The 12,813-nt window shown below is 39.5% G+C and overlaps 1 protein-coding gene across 2 annotated transcripts in view; it reads right to left on the minus strand.

The window, feature by feature from the left end:
• LOC135719160 (inter-alpha-trypsin inhibitor heavy chain H3-like) overlaps nucleotides 1-12,813 on the minus strand; it is a 34,373-nt gene that overhangs the window by 12,680 nt on the left and 8,880 nt on the right. For both annotated transcript variants that reach the window (XM_065241746.2, XM_073811745.1), the window contains exons 9-12: nucleotides 12,125-12,241; nucleotides 11,853-12,021; nucleotides 11,495-11,620; nucleotides 86-267 (exon numbers count right to left, since the gene is read on the minus strand). In XM_065241746.2, the coding sequence (XP_065097818.1) occupies nucleotides 86-267; nucleotides 11,495-11,620; nucleotides 11,853-12,021; nucleotides 12,125-12,241 (594 nt within the window). The remainder of the gene's footprint in view (nucleotides 1-85; nucleotides 268-11,494; nucleotides 11,621-11,852; nucleotides 12,022-12,124; nucleotides 12,242-12,813) is intronic.

Consider the following 12,813-nt stretch of genomic DNA (forward strand, 5'->3'; position numbering starts at 1 on the left):
TAGCTCTCATGACAACACAAGCAACTGATTTCAATATTTATTAACGTTAGAGGAATCTACATTATAATGTTGTTATACAAAATACCTTTAGCTGAAGTGGAGCATCTGAATCCTCATAAATTCTGCGTGCTACTCCATTGTTCTGCTTGCTCAAAACGTCCAAAAATCCATAATCTGCATCTTTGCCAAAGGCCAAAGAGAACACACTGAAGTTCCCACCAATGGCATTACGAATGCTTTCCTGGATCTCAGGAAGACTTCTTGGATCTGAAACAGAGTATGAAATGCATTATTCATTCAATTATTCAAAATACACAGGCAAGAGCAATACAATTAAACAAGAGAGAAAACAATGTATATAAAAAACTGCTGGATAGTATATGAACCGTTCAGCCAAAAAAATACCATTTAGACTATGTTTACATTAATGCGTTTTCGTTTTAAAACACATTATTTTTGCTACGGTTACGCCTGGCATAAACACTTCCAGAGCTTTCAACCTTTGTTAACAGAGACTTTTGTAAACTCTGCAGACCCTGTTTTAGTATTAGAATGGGCCATTTCTTAATTCCTATCGCATCTTCAGTGAGTATTTTCATAAAGTTTTTGGCTTTCCAGAAGGTGATAACTCAGTTTGTGATGAACTGTATAACATCAAGCAGGGAAAAGCTTTGGCTATGGATTACTCTCTTCATTTTCACACGCTAGCGGCCGCTAGTGGCTGGGACGAATGGGCCCTCATAACCACACAGGCCTCAAAATTAACTTTTTTATTTGCTTGCACTGGTCCTCCCAACTTTAAAGAGTTAGGAGCACCAGCAAAAATTTAGGTGCACCCATCCAAAAATTAAGAAGCCTCACAACTACAATATATATATTAATTCATTTATTTTATTAAAAATAAAATGCCACGACTAGGCTTTACACATCCTATGGCCAGGATTTGAAATTTGGTCTTCTCTTTTTTTTTTTTTGCTGCATAGATTCCTAAAATAATACCCAAATGCTGTTTAATTTCCAGAGGATGCAGCCATCGAATTGAGAAACGGCCACTATCAAACACTGTTTGACAGACCGGTTGGTGTCTCCAACAATGATGAACACATTTGTCACAACACTTCTTGTGTGTTTGGCACTTTCACCATGTTTAAGCAAGGTCTTGCTCTTAAAATATGTGTATTCCGCCACCAACGCCGTTTTACCTGCAATCTCCGTTTCATAGGATTTACATTAAACACACTACATCGAGCCATTTTTATAGCGGAGCCACTCATATATCTTGAAGCCACTCTCTATGTAAGGTTTATGCTAAGCTTTCTTTTCTGGTGGTGGAGTTGCATTTGAATCCGTATCGGCGTTATCAATTACAGAAGTAACATTAGCTGTAGTCGGCTTACTTTCTCTTTATGCTCGAGGTTTGTCTTTTCACATTTTTGCACGTAACATAGCAACGTAGTATGTTGAGAAGGAGTTGCTGTTCAAACGTGCTGAAAATCCTCCTTTTCGAAATGTACGTTTTAAACGGAAGTAAAGATAACAACCATGCATTAGGAAAATTAATAATTGCTTTATTTAGTATATATAGTATATTTTCTATAGACGTGTAAAACCATATTTTGGCGGATTGTTTTTTACTTTCATTGTTTTTACTAGTTTGCCTGCCCATTTAGTCTTAATAATTAATGGAACCTAAACGAACTTGGCTTGCTGTTCTTGAAGGCAGCTCGAATCTTGGTCGGGCTCGAGACCCAATTCCAAGTAACAGAAGAGAAGCAAAATGCAGTGAAGGAGGAGAGATGCCAGAAGAATTGCGGCTGGGCGCAGAGGCACGGAGACTCACGTTTACCATGATTAATGATGATTGACAAGTTTATAGGTTCCTTTCAAACCTACGTTAAAAGTGTAGCCGTTAAAATATTATTAGCCTAATAGTTTATTTTGATCAGGGTGCTACGATCGATGGATAATTCTGAAGTTGTTTTAAAGAAGAATAAAATAATTACTTTTCAGTCATTTGCGCTGTCACACATTTGAACGTCTTCACATATGTACATCATTGCGACGTACATTTGCAAATGATTCATAAAGTCATACCTCTGCAATTCTTTGATCGATTGTGTTTTAGAAGTACTGTATGCTCAAACTCTAATGACAGCAATGTGATCGCTGATGCGCTTGTAGAGAGAGAGAGGCGGAGAAAAAGAGAGAGAGCGCGGTTCTGTTCAAAAGTGGAAATTATTGATGTTATTTGAAGTCGGCTCTTACAGTACAAAATACCCGATTAAGCTATTACGTGGCTATTATACAAATTTTTTCGGGATGTTCTTGCTCCTGCTTACCGGTCATTTAAAGCAGAGGTCCCCAACCACCGGGTCGCGACCCAGTACTGGGTTGTGGACAAGTGTGGACCTCTGCTTTAAATGACCGGTAAGCAGGATCTTTCGCCACAAGTGTTGTATTGCCATGCTGGGTTTACAAATGCTTAGACATGTTACTCATTGCGTTGTCAGCAGTTGAAAGACACTTGTCGTGTGGGCATAGTGTGCATTTCACACGAATATTTTTGTCCTTTCGAGCAATAAGCTGAAAGTAATGTAAATATTGCCCCAGTGGCCGAAACCCTCCGTCTTCATTTCCCGCTCCCCATTGCACCAGCAGCTATGTCAAAATCAATCTCTATGGCAACGGCACACGTACAGGCATACGCATGCACGCACCACTTAAACAGACAGAACTTTACACCCAGGCAAACACTGCTTGGGTAACGCAGCGTTTCTATAGTCTAGTAAAGTAGTGTAGTTACCAATATTATTAGTGTAATGCGTTACTTTACTTCGTTACCCAAAAAAGTAATATAGTTACTGTAATCGTTACTTTGTAACTCGTTACCCCCAACACTGTCTGTACTTGCGTTATTGAGAATTGGAATTGAACTTCGCCGGTTAATGATGACGTAGAGCGAGGACACAAGGATGCAAGATCGCTGAAGAACGCATATTGAGAAACAGCCCAAATCAAGTCGCACCACAACAAAATGGGCAGTTGCACAAATGCTCCCAAATATAATTAAAGATCGCACAGATTCAATTTCGGTTGCATATGTGACCAAAATAGTCGCAATTTCGAGCCCTGCTACATATCGCAATGGTCTTAATCCAGTGCTTTGTTCACAGCTGTCTGCATTTGATGATACAATTGGGCTCGAATGATTTATTCAGAGAGCGATCTGCACAAACAATTGGATGTTAACATGCCATCATTCCACTGTTGCAATTATCGCCCACCAGAGCTGCACTCTCCAGGACCAGAACCGATGCAGATGGACTCAACACGGATCCCACTGTCAGAGCGACAATAGCGGCTGACCCAGGGTCTGTGCTTAAACTGCTCCAGCAAAGGGTATGTTATCACGGAATGTCCCATCTATCCACCCAGAGCTCTGGTGAGTATGGTCCAGCCAGAAAAACACATATACACTACTTTGACTGCCAAAGTTTAGTTATTATTTCGTAATCTCTCTGTTACAGTGTCTGCTCCTCTCGACTCTGGGTCAGCCGGGAACTTCATCTCTCTTAACATCCAGAAAGAGCCCATCCCACAGAAACTAAAAGTTCAGTCTGTCACCGGAAAACCCCTTAACCATTCATCAATCCAGCATCACACCAGCGAAATCACTACAGTGGGTATCCTGCATCATTAAAAGATCAAACCTTTGGTCCTTAAGAATTCCAACGCAGACGTGATACTTAGTAGACCATGGTTATTCTAACATCAACCGGAACTTAATGCAGTTTCTTTAATCTTATCCGAATACGTGACGTTGATGAGTGGAAGACCCTACTGGCCACTGGGAATACTTGGTAATGCCGTCAACGCACCGTCCGTATTCCAGGACTTCTGGAGAGATCTGCTAAATCGTTTTGCGATAGTATACATTGATAACATTTTTATCTATTCTAATGACCCTGTTGCCCATGTTCAGCATGTTAAAGAATTGTTGGAAAGACTGTGTCAACACACCCTATTCGTTAAAGCTGAAAAATTTGAATTTCACAAAACAACCATCAGATTCCTAGGTTATCAGGTATACAGTCACGGAGTGAGTATGGACAAGGGGAAGCTCAATACCATCAAGAACTGGCCCAAGCCCATCACAGTGAAGGACCTTCAAAGTTTTCTGGGGTTTGCAATCTTTTATCGTAGATTCATTAGCAACTTCAGTGTCTAGGGTTGGGTATCGTTTGAATTTGAACGATTCTGGTTCCGATTTCGATTCCTTGTTTCAATTCCGGTTCCTAACGATTCTCGATTACGATTCTTTTAAGAGGTCAAAAAAGTTTAAGATATTTTAAATTAGCTAGCTTACCAATGGTCTTTCTGAAGGAAATAGTCTGACCTTCTCCATCAATATTAATATGAACTTTTTACTTTTTGTGAACTTTACTTTGAATCTCTCACAGGGCTGTTTTCAACTACAATATAAATATCAAATCTATGAACTTGAATATAAATATTATAAATTATGAACATATTTAAACAGGGGTACACTTTCCTCAAGAGAGCTTTATTTTTGAAAACCTCATGAAAACACATTTACACATGAGTGTATGATGCTGCAGGTATGTTACCGTGCTCACACTAATGGGCTAACCTGGTGCAGAATAGAAACAATAAGAAACAAACCCAGTCCAGATCAGTAGCAGGTACAGTATAAAATTAGAAACATCATATCTGCCTTCTCAGGGAGTGTGCGTGAGCGTTTTAGACAGATAGTACAGTGCACAGCATAAATGAGTACTCCCCCTTTGGAAATTAAGATTTTTCTCCATTTGTCAGTAAATATGAGACCAATTTGCTTTCTTTTTTTACAAAATAGTTTTATTAAAAATTTATTTTTATTAACAAAAGAGTGAAAGTCACTGACCATCTTTTGTATGCAAAAAATAACTGATTTAAATCAAACTTCTAATTTAAATCAGGTGATTCCAAAATGAGTACACCCAGATGAATAGGTTAGCAAAAAAGTTAAATAAAGTGTAATTAACAGGAATTCACTAGGAAATTATGGATATAATTAATCATCACACAGGTGGCCACAGGATTACGGACAATTGAGGGTGGTATTTAAGAGAGAAAATCCACTCTCATGTAATGGTGACAGAATAGCACCACATGGTAAAGAAATGTCTCAAGACATGAGAAATAAAAGAATTTCTTTGCACAAAATGGTCAAGGTTTCAAGATAATTAGTTAAGCATTGCTAATAAGTTTGAATACTGTCACGAAAGGGATCCCAAAATTAAAAAAGGATGGATTTGTTGGAAGCTCTCTGTGATGTCCAGGACGTTTATTGAAGTTAATACCTCATCAAGAGTGTTTTGTAATGAGAGATGTTGAAAAAAATCATCATGCAAGTTCAGCACAGTTGGCTAAATCATTAGAAAGTCAATCTGGGTTATTTCCCGTGACATTATACGACGGAGGTATAGTGCAAAGAAGAGGCATGCATGGCTGTCATTCATAGAGAAAGCCACTGGGAAAGCCAATGCACAAAAAGCCTTTTGCTAGAGCTCATATTGAGAAAGGTAAAGACTATTGGGTCTCTAGCTTTCTATACTTTAGAGCAGAGGTCCCCAACCACCGGGTCGCGACCCAGTTCTGGGTCGTGGACAAGTTGCCACCGGGTCGCAAGAACTTCCCGAAAAAAATTGCATAATAGCCAATAGCTTAATCGGGTATTTTGTACTTTAAGAGCCGACTTCAAATAACATAAATCATTTCTACTTTTGTACAGAGCCGTGCTCTCTCTTTCTCTCGGTCTCTCTCTCTCTTTACCAGCACATCAGCGATCACTTTGCTGTCATAAGAGTTTTGAGCATACAGGTATGACTTTATGAATCATTTGCAAATGTACCTCGCAAATTATGTAAATACGCAGAGACGTTCAACAGTGTGACATCGCAAAAGACTGAAAATTAATTATTTTATTCTTCTTTAAAACAACTTCAGAATTATTCAGCGATCGTGGCACCATGATCAAAATAAACGATTAAAAATATTTTAACGGCTACACTTTTAACGTAGGTTTGAACCTAAACAGTCCTGTGTCAATCATCATTAAAGTCTCCGTGCCTCCGCGCCCAGCCGCAATTATTCTGGCATCTCTCCTCCTTCACTGCATTTGTTTCTGTTCTGTTACTTGGACTTGGGGCTCAAGCCCGACCAAGATTCGAGCTGCCTACGAGAACAGAAAGCCAAGTTCGTTTACCATTAATTATTAATTCTAAATGGGCAGGCAAACTAGTGAAACAATGATAGTAAAAAACTATCCGCCAAAATATGGTTTTACATGTCTATAGAAAATATACTATAAATAAAGCAGTTATTAATTTTCATAATGCATGGTTGTTATCTTTACTTCCGTTTAAAACGTTATACATTTCAAAAGGAGAATTTTCAGCACTTTGTTCGAACAGCAACTCAGCAATCCCCCCAAATCTCACCCCCCGGTCCGCGAAATTTTTTTAAAGCTGAAACCGGTCCGCGGTGTAAAAAAGGTTGGGGACCCCTGCTTTAGAGTAATGAGACAAAGATTAATCTTTGTGGCTCTGAGGTGCTCCAAACTGTATGGTGTTGCAAAGGTGAGGAGTACAATAAGAAAATGCATGGTACCAAAAGTAAAGCATGGTGGTGGCAGTGCTCTTCTGTGGGCTTGCATGACTGCTGCAGGTGTCGGAGAGTTGAATTTTATAGATGGCATCATGAATACACAGATGTACTGTGAAATACTTAAAGAGAAGATGCTACCATCACTCTGTGCCCTTGGTCACCGGGCAATCTTTTAACATGATTGTGACCCAAAACACACATCTAAGGTCACTGGTTCATTTAAGAAGCACAGGGTAAGCTGTGATTCAGACCCCAGGGTTGAGGTGTGGGGAGTTCTGAAAAGACAAGCAGAACGTCATTTTCCATCCAGGATCTGAAAGAGGTCATTGTGAGAATAAAAAATGTAACTGTATGTTGTCAACATGTTTATTCAATGTCTAGAAGAATTTGTGCTGTTTTTAAAAAAAGAATGGAGGCCATGCAAAATATTATATTGTTTTTTTAAATAATTTTTGTAGGGTGTACTAATTTTTGCATCACCTCATTTGATTTAAATGTGTTATTTTTCGTATCCTTAAGATGGTCAGTGACTTTAACTCTTATGTTAAGACACACAAATGTTTAACTCTTTCCCCGCCATTGACGAGATATCTCGTCAATTAAGAGAAAACGCTTCCCCGCCAATGACGAGATTTTCCGTCTTTCTGCAATACCGCTATTATCCACCAGGTGGCGCCCTTCCGCTACTTTTTAAAACCGGAAGTATTGCCCTATGGCAAGCTGCTGCATGTCCGTGTCTGTTTTAAAGATCGCTCTGAATGGGATCTCTATGAAAAGTCCGTCATAAAAATGGAATTATGTCTGCTTTTTGCTCAAAATATGGTGTTTTTGCAAAAACCTACCCATATTCAAAAGCTGATTGCAAAAGAACTACTAAAGGTAGGATGAAACGGTTTTTTTTTGGTTGAAAGCTGAGGGTCTGTTCTTTCGTTTGGTATATTGTATGTTTATATATTTAAAGAAGAACATTTTCTGAAAGGCATTAAACTTTGGTGAAAATCATGAAAAACGCTGGCGCTGGCTGGCAACTTTTTTTAAAAACGCTGGCGGTGAAAGAGTTAATAAAACTGGTGTGTAAAAATACAGCAAATTGGTCTCATATTTACTGACAAATGGAGAAAAATCTTAATTTTCAAAGGGGGTGTACTCATTTATGCTGTGCACTGTATCTCCTGCTGTGGAGAAGACACGTTTGCTCAGCACATCGCAGAGTTGTGCAGTCACCAGCCTGGCTAACGTTAACAATCTCAGTTCGTAAATTGTCTATGAAAAAATACATTGGCTAATTTGTTAGCTGCCTCAATGTTGGCGCAAGACATATTATTAATTGTATATGTATTGTTTTACATACCGGATTTGGACTGCAGTGCAGTCATAACAGTGCAAGGCTGGGGGCCATAGCCAGAGGAAGAGGCAGACACAGTGCATCATCATGTTCGACGTGCACCCTCCTATGCATGAAACAATCTTGCCGCAAATGTTGCATTTTGCAGAGATTTCCTGTCTGTTTAGAAAAGTGAAGTCGCACTTTGGACCACCCACGCACTCTATCAATGTTTGACGTGCTAGGTTATGCCAACACTTATGGTAGGCGCTTCTTCGATGGTGTTCAGCTGTTTGTTTTTCCGGTCGGCGGACTGTGAATCGAATCTAGGAATCGTAATTAAACTTTGAATGATTCCGGGAAAATCACAAAGCTAGTCCCGGTTCCAATCAATACTCGATACCCAAGCCTATCAGTGTCATTGCAGTTCCACTGTCGTCTGCATTAAAAGTTAAACCCAAACTTCAAACCTGGAGTGATTAAGCAGATGTGGCATTTAACACGCTAAAGAGAACATCCTGCGAGGCACCTGTCCTCATTCACCAAGATCCAAACAAACCTTTTACTGTGGAGGTAGATGCTTCATCTACATGTGTTGGAGCAATCCTATCCCAGTAGCAGGGGAACCTGCCCATCTCCATCCATGTGCTTACTATTCTTACAATCATTCCGCCTGGCGGAGAAGAACTAAGACATTGGAAATCTAGAGCTTCTAGTAATCAAACTACCTTTTGAGGAGTGGCGTCATTGGCTTGATGGGGCACCCATTCATGTTTGTTAACAGACCACAAGAACCTCCAGTATCTGCGTGAGGCAAAAAGACTGAACCCCCGTCAAGCCAGCTGGGCCCTCTTTTTTACTTATTTTGATTTTACCATCTCATACCTTCCTGGTAACAAAAATTGTAAGGCAGATGCATTGTCAAGACTGCCACATCGAGTGGAGTGAAGATGACATCATTCCTGATACGCCGAACGCCTGCCGGGTTGTCCAACTGGATTAAAGTATGTACCCTTGCCAAAATGGACATCACTTATTACCAAATCTCATGCCTCTCCAGGCACTGGTCATGTGTGGTCATAATGGTTGTCCAACTGGATTAAAGTATGTACCCTTGCCAAAATGGACATCACTTATTACCAAATCTCATGCCTCTCCAGGCACTGGTCATCCCAGCATCCAACAAACCCTCTCGCTGCTAAAACATTGCTTCTGGTGGCCCAACCTGGCAGAGGACATCAGAAGGTTCATGAGGAGGTGTAAGGAGTGTGCGATGGCAAAGACACAGAGACATCTGCCCCACAGAAAACTCCATCCTCTTCCTGTTCCCCATTGTACATGGTCACACCTCATGGAGTGGATTTCGCCACAGATTTGCCTACTTCACAGGGTAACACCTGCATATTTGTAGTGGTGGATCGATTTTCGAAGATCGAAGAGTGCAGAACTTCTTTTCAGGTATTTTGGCATACCAGAGGATATCGTTTCGAATCGAGGTCCACAATTGATCTCCCTATTAAGCTTCTGAATGTGTGACCATTAGACTTTCATCAGGTTATCACCCTCAAACAAACGACAGAATGGAAAATCCAGGAAGTGAGTAGCTTCCTCCGAACCTTCTGCCATAACCATCAGAACTCTCTCGAAACGTTGTCTCTCGCTGAACTTGTGTGTTGGTGAATTCCAATTGTAACTGATCATCCCAATGCCCTATTCTCTTGGAAGATCAAAACTCTTGATGAATAAACTCTAGAGGGAGTTGCACAATTGTGTCAGGTGAGATGTTGATTTCTGATTTGTAGTAGAGGGCTGCATTGGGATGGGACTCCCGCGGGACCCAACGCAAATCTCTCGGGAGCGGGCAGGTTCACCTTTGCTGCGGGCGGGAGTGGGCGGTCAGAATTTTTTGCGGGAGACCCACGGGTCACGGTGGGATTTTGCATGTAATAGAAATGGGGTCAACACATGAAGTTGAAAAGAAAATTAAGCTTAACATTATGTGGGACATACCGTGGCAACTTCGTGGAGCACATGCCCAATGCTGTTATACACTATGTGCCTCGCGTCTGGAAGAACTGGTGAGCACTAGTGACAAATCAGGTTGTTACAGTTAAACTGTTTGTTTGTTTAATTAATCATTTGGTGCATGTACCATGCAGTATACATTTGAAAACTGAGTTTTTGTTTTAACGGTTAATATTACAAAACACTGCTTAAAAAATTGTCATTTTAACTGCGTAAAACCCCATGCGGAGCGAAGACTGAGTCAAATCCTTGGTTTCAATGCGGTCGTTAGTACGAATTCAGTACTGTTTGATCTTACAGAAATTATAGTATAGCAAATATTATACTCTAACCCCAAACGCAAGCAAAGTTTAAAGTTTGAGGACATGACAAAGTACCCTATCAACCAGACTCGAAACACCAAGTAAGAGCCCGGAGCAAACGAAAAAACATAGGCTACATAACAGACTGCACGGTCGGCATATGAATATCTTCTTTATTTGGTTTGACATGTTTTTATGAAGAAAGACAACCATATTTAGCCTACTTGCTCCGGTGAAAGCCTGTTCTTGCCAGTGGAGAAAACTCTGCTTAAACAGGCATTTGCAGTTCTGCTTCATTTTCCATATAGAGCACCGCATATAATAAATGTTCTCCGTTTCGTTTTCCATGTCTGTCTCGTTTAGCTGTAATAACAAAATAAAATAAGCCATAACAAGAAGCTAACAAATCTCTCATGATGCACGCTGATGCGGCGGAGAAGCACGTCTAAATTAAACCTAAGCCGGTGGACAAAAACAGACAACCCGGTGTTAAAACTCGAAATACTTAAATTAGTCTGTGATCTGAATTGCCAAAACAATCAGACATACAAACAAATAATTATAAATTTTCATGTATATGTAATTTATATTTGATGTATATAAACATTAAATGAATAGTAGCATTTACCCTGCGGTGGCGCATTAAAAACAAACATTTTCCATTAGAATTATTATTGCAGATCAAATATTCGACCATTCGTGCACATCCCTAATTTTAAACACAATAGTGTTGAAAGTCTGTTATTCTGGATGTCAATCTGAACCAATGTTTTGTATGAGCATGTATTTGTGTACAGTTTTCACAAGCTCTGAGAAAATCCGCGGGAGCGGGCGGGAGTGGACACAAATATTGCGGGGGCGGGTGGGAGTGGAACACGCAGGTTGAGGGAGCAGGCGGGACTGGTCATAAATTCAGCGGGTGCGGGCGGGCGCGGGTTTAAAAAAACAGTCCAGTGCAGGGCTCTAATTTGTAGTACTATATGTATTGTTTTAATTACACAGTTATTTAAACTAAATATCATGGTGGGTTTTTTTTGGGGGGGGACCCTCAGATGGAGGGACATGTCCATCTATTGTGTTTTGGTTGATTTTGGGATCTGTTTAAGCTCAGATACAATATACTTAATGTTAGGACAGTGATTAAAATGTTAAAAGTTTGGGGATGTGTACATACATCTGTTTGGTTCTCCATCAGTCAGCAGAATGATCATTGGTATCGCATTCTGTGGGGCTGTACCCTGACGTTGTTCTTCATAAAGCATCTTCACCGCATGTATCATAGGGTCATGCATTTCTGTAGCTGAAACGAACAAAAAAATACAGATATATACCTCGAAAATAAAACACTATTACTTGAATGAGTTAAGCTGATGTTAAAAAATGTTGCCAAATGTTGTGCAATATCATGTTATTTTACTACGAGAATTGGGTTGCATATGAACTGCACCAAATGAATAATTTTTTGATTTTGACTTTAAGCATTCATTATTTGGTCAATGATCGTTTCTTGGCAATATCTTGTTTGTACTTACTGTAATCAACTTCAATAGTTCTGATGAATTTCTTTGCTTCTTCCACATTTTCCTGAGTTGCTTTGCTTAAACGTGGTCTCCATAAAATAAAGGTTGTTGAAAACACAATAAGTGCAAAGTAGTCGTCTTCTGGAAGTTCATCCAGAATGGTCAACATTGCATCCTTGGTCTATCATCCAGACACCAAACACAAGTTATTGTTTAACATGACAGGTATTTTGTTTAAAGATGTACTGACAGTAGTTTGATATTTTACAAACTTCACAACTTACCTGTTTCATTTTAGTTCCTACCATGGAGTAGCTATTATCAATAACGAAAGCAACCATCTTTGGAACTCGTTGAAGACTGTTTGGTGCAAAAAAATGCACAAAGTATCCATTTGCAATCTGGGGAAGAAAAAAGTACTTACTATTATTATTTTCATTGTTCACTTTAAAAGCCAAAATATCACGACAAATGCTAGACTAATAAACGTCTCTCCACTCCTGACATATATGAAACATGAACATTTCCTTAACTGTACATATTCATACACTCTCAGAAATAAAGGAACAAAACTGTACCTTTGGTAACACTTTATTTCGATAGTCCACTTTAGACATTTTACTAATTATAAGTAACTTTGCAACTACTTATCAACTACCAATCTTTAGAGAATTAGTAAACTGTCTGCTTAATATCTACTAACACTTTATTGGGATGATATCTCAACAGACATTCAACTGTCTATAAGCATCTTTGCAGGTGCATGTCAACTTATTCCACTAACCCAAACCTCTTCCCTAACCCCAACCATTACAGTCTAATGACAGTTAGTTGACGTATAGTTGCAAATTATTGAAAGTTAGTTTAAATGTAGTTGCAAAGTTATTTATAGTTAGTAGCATGTCTAAAGTGGACTATCAAAATAAAGTGTAACCGTACCTTTTCTGTCACTGGGGCTGTACCCTTTCAAAAA

Source organism: Paramisgurnus dabryanus, chromosome 14, assembly GCF_030506205.2.
Source record: "Paramisgurnus dabryanus chromosome 14, PD_genome_1.1, whole genome shotgun sequence".
NCBI classification, from domain to species: domain Eukaryota; kingdom Metazoa; phylum Chordata; class Actinopteri; order Cypriniformes; family Cobitidae; genus Paramisgurnus; species Paramisgurnus dabryanus.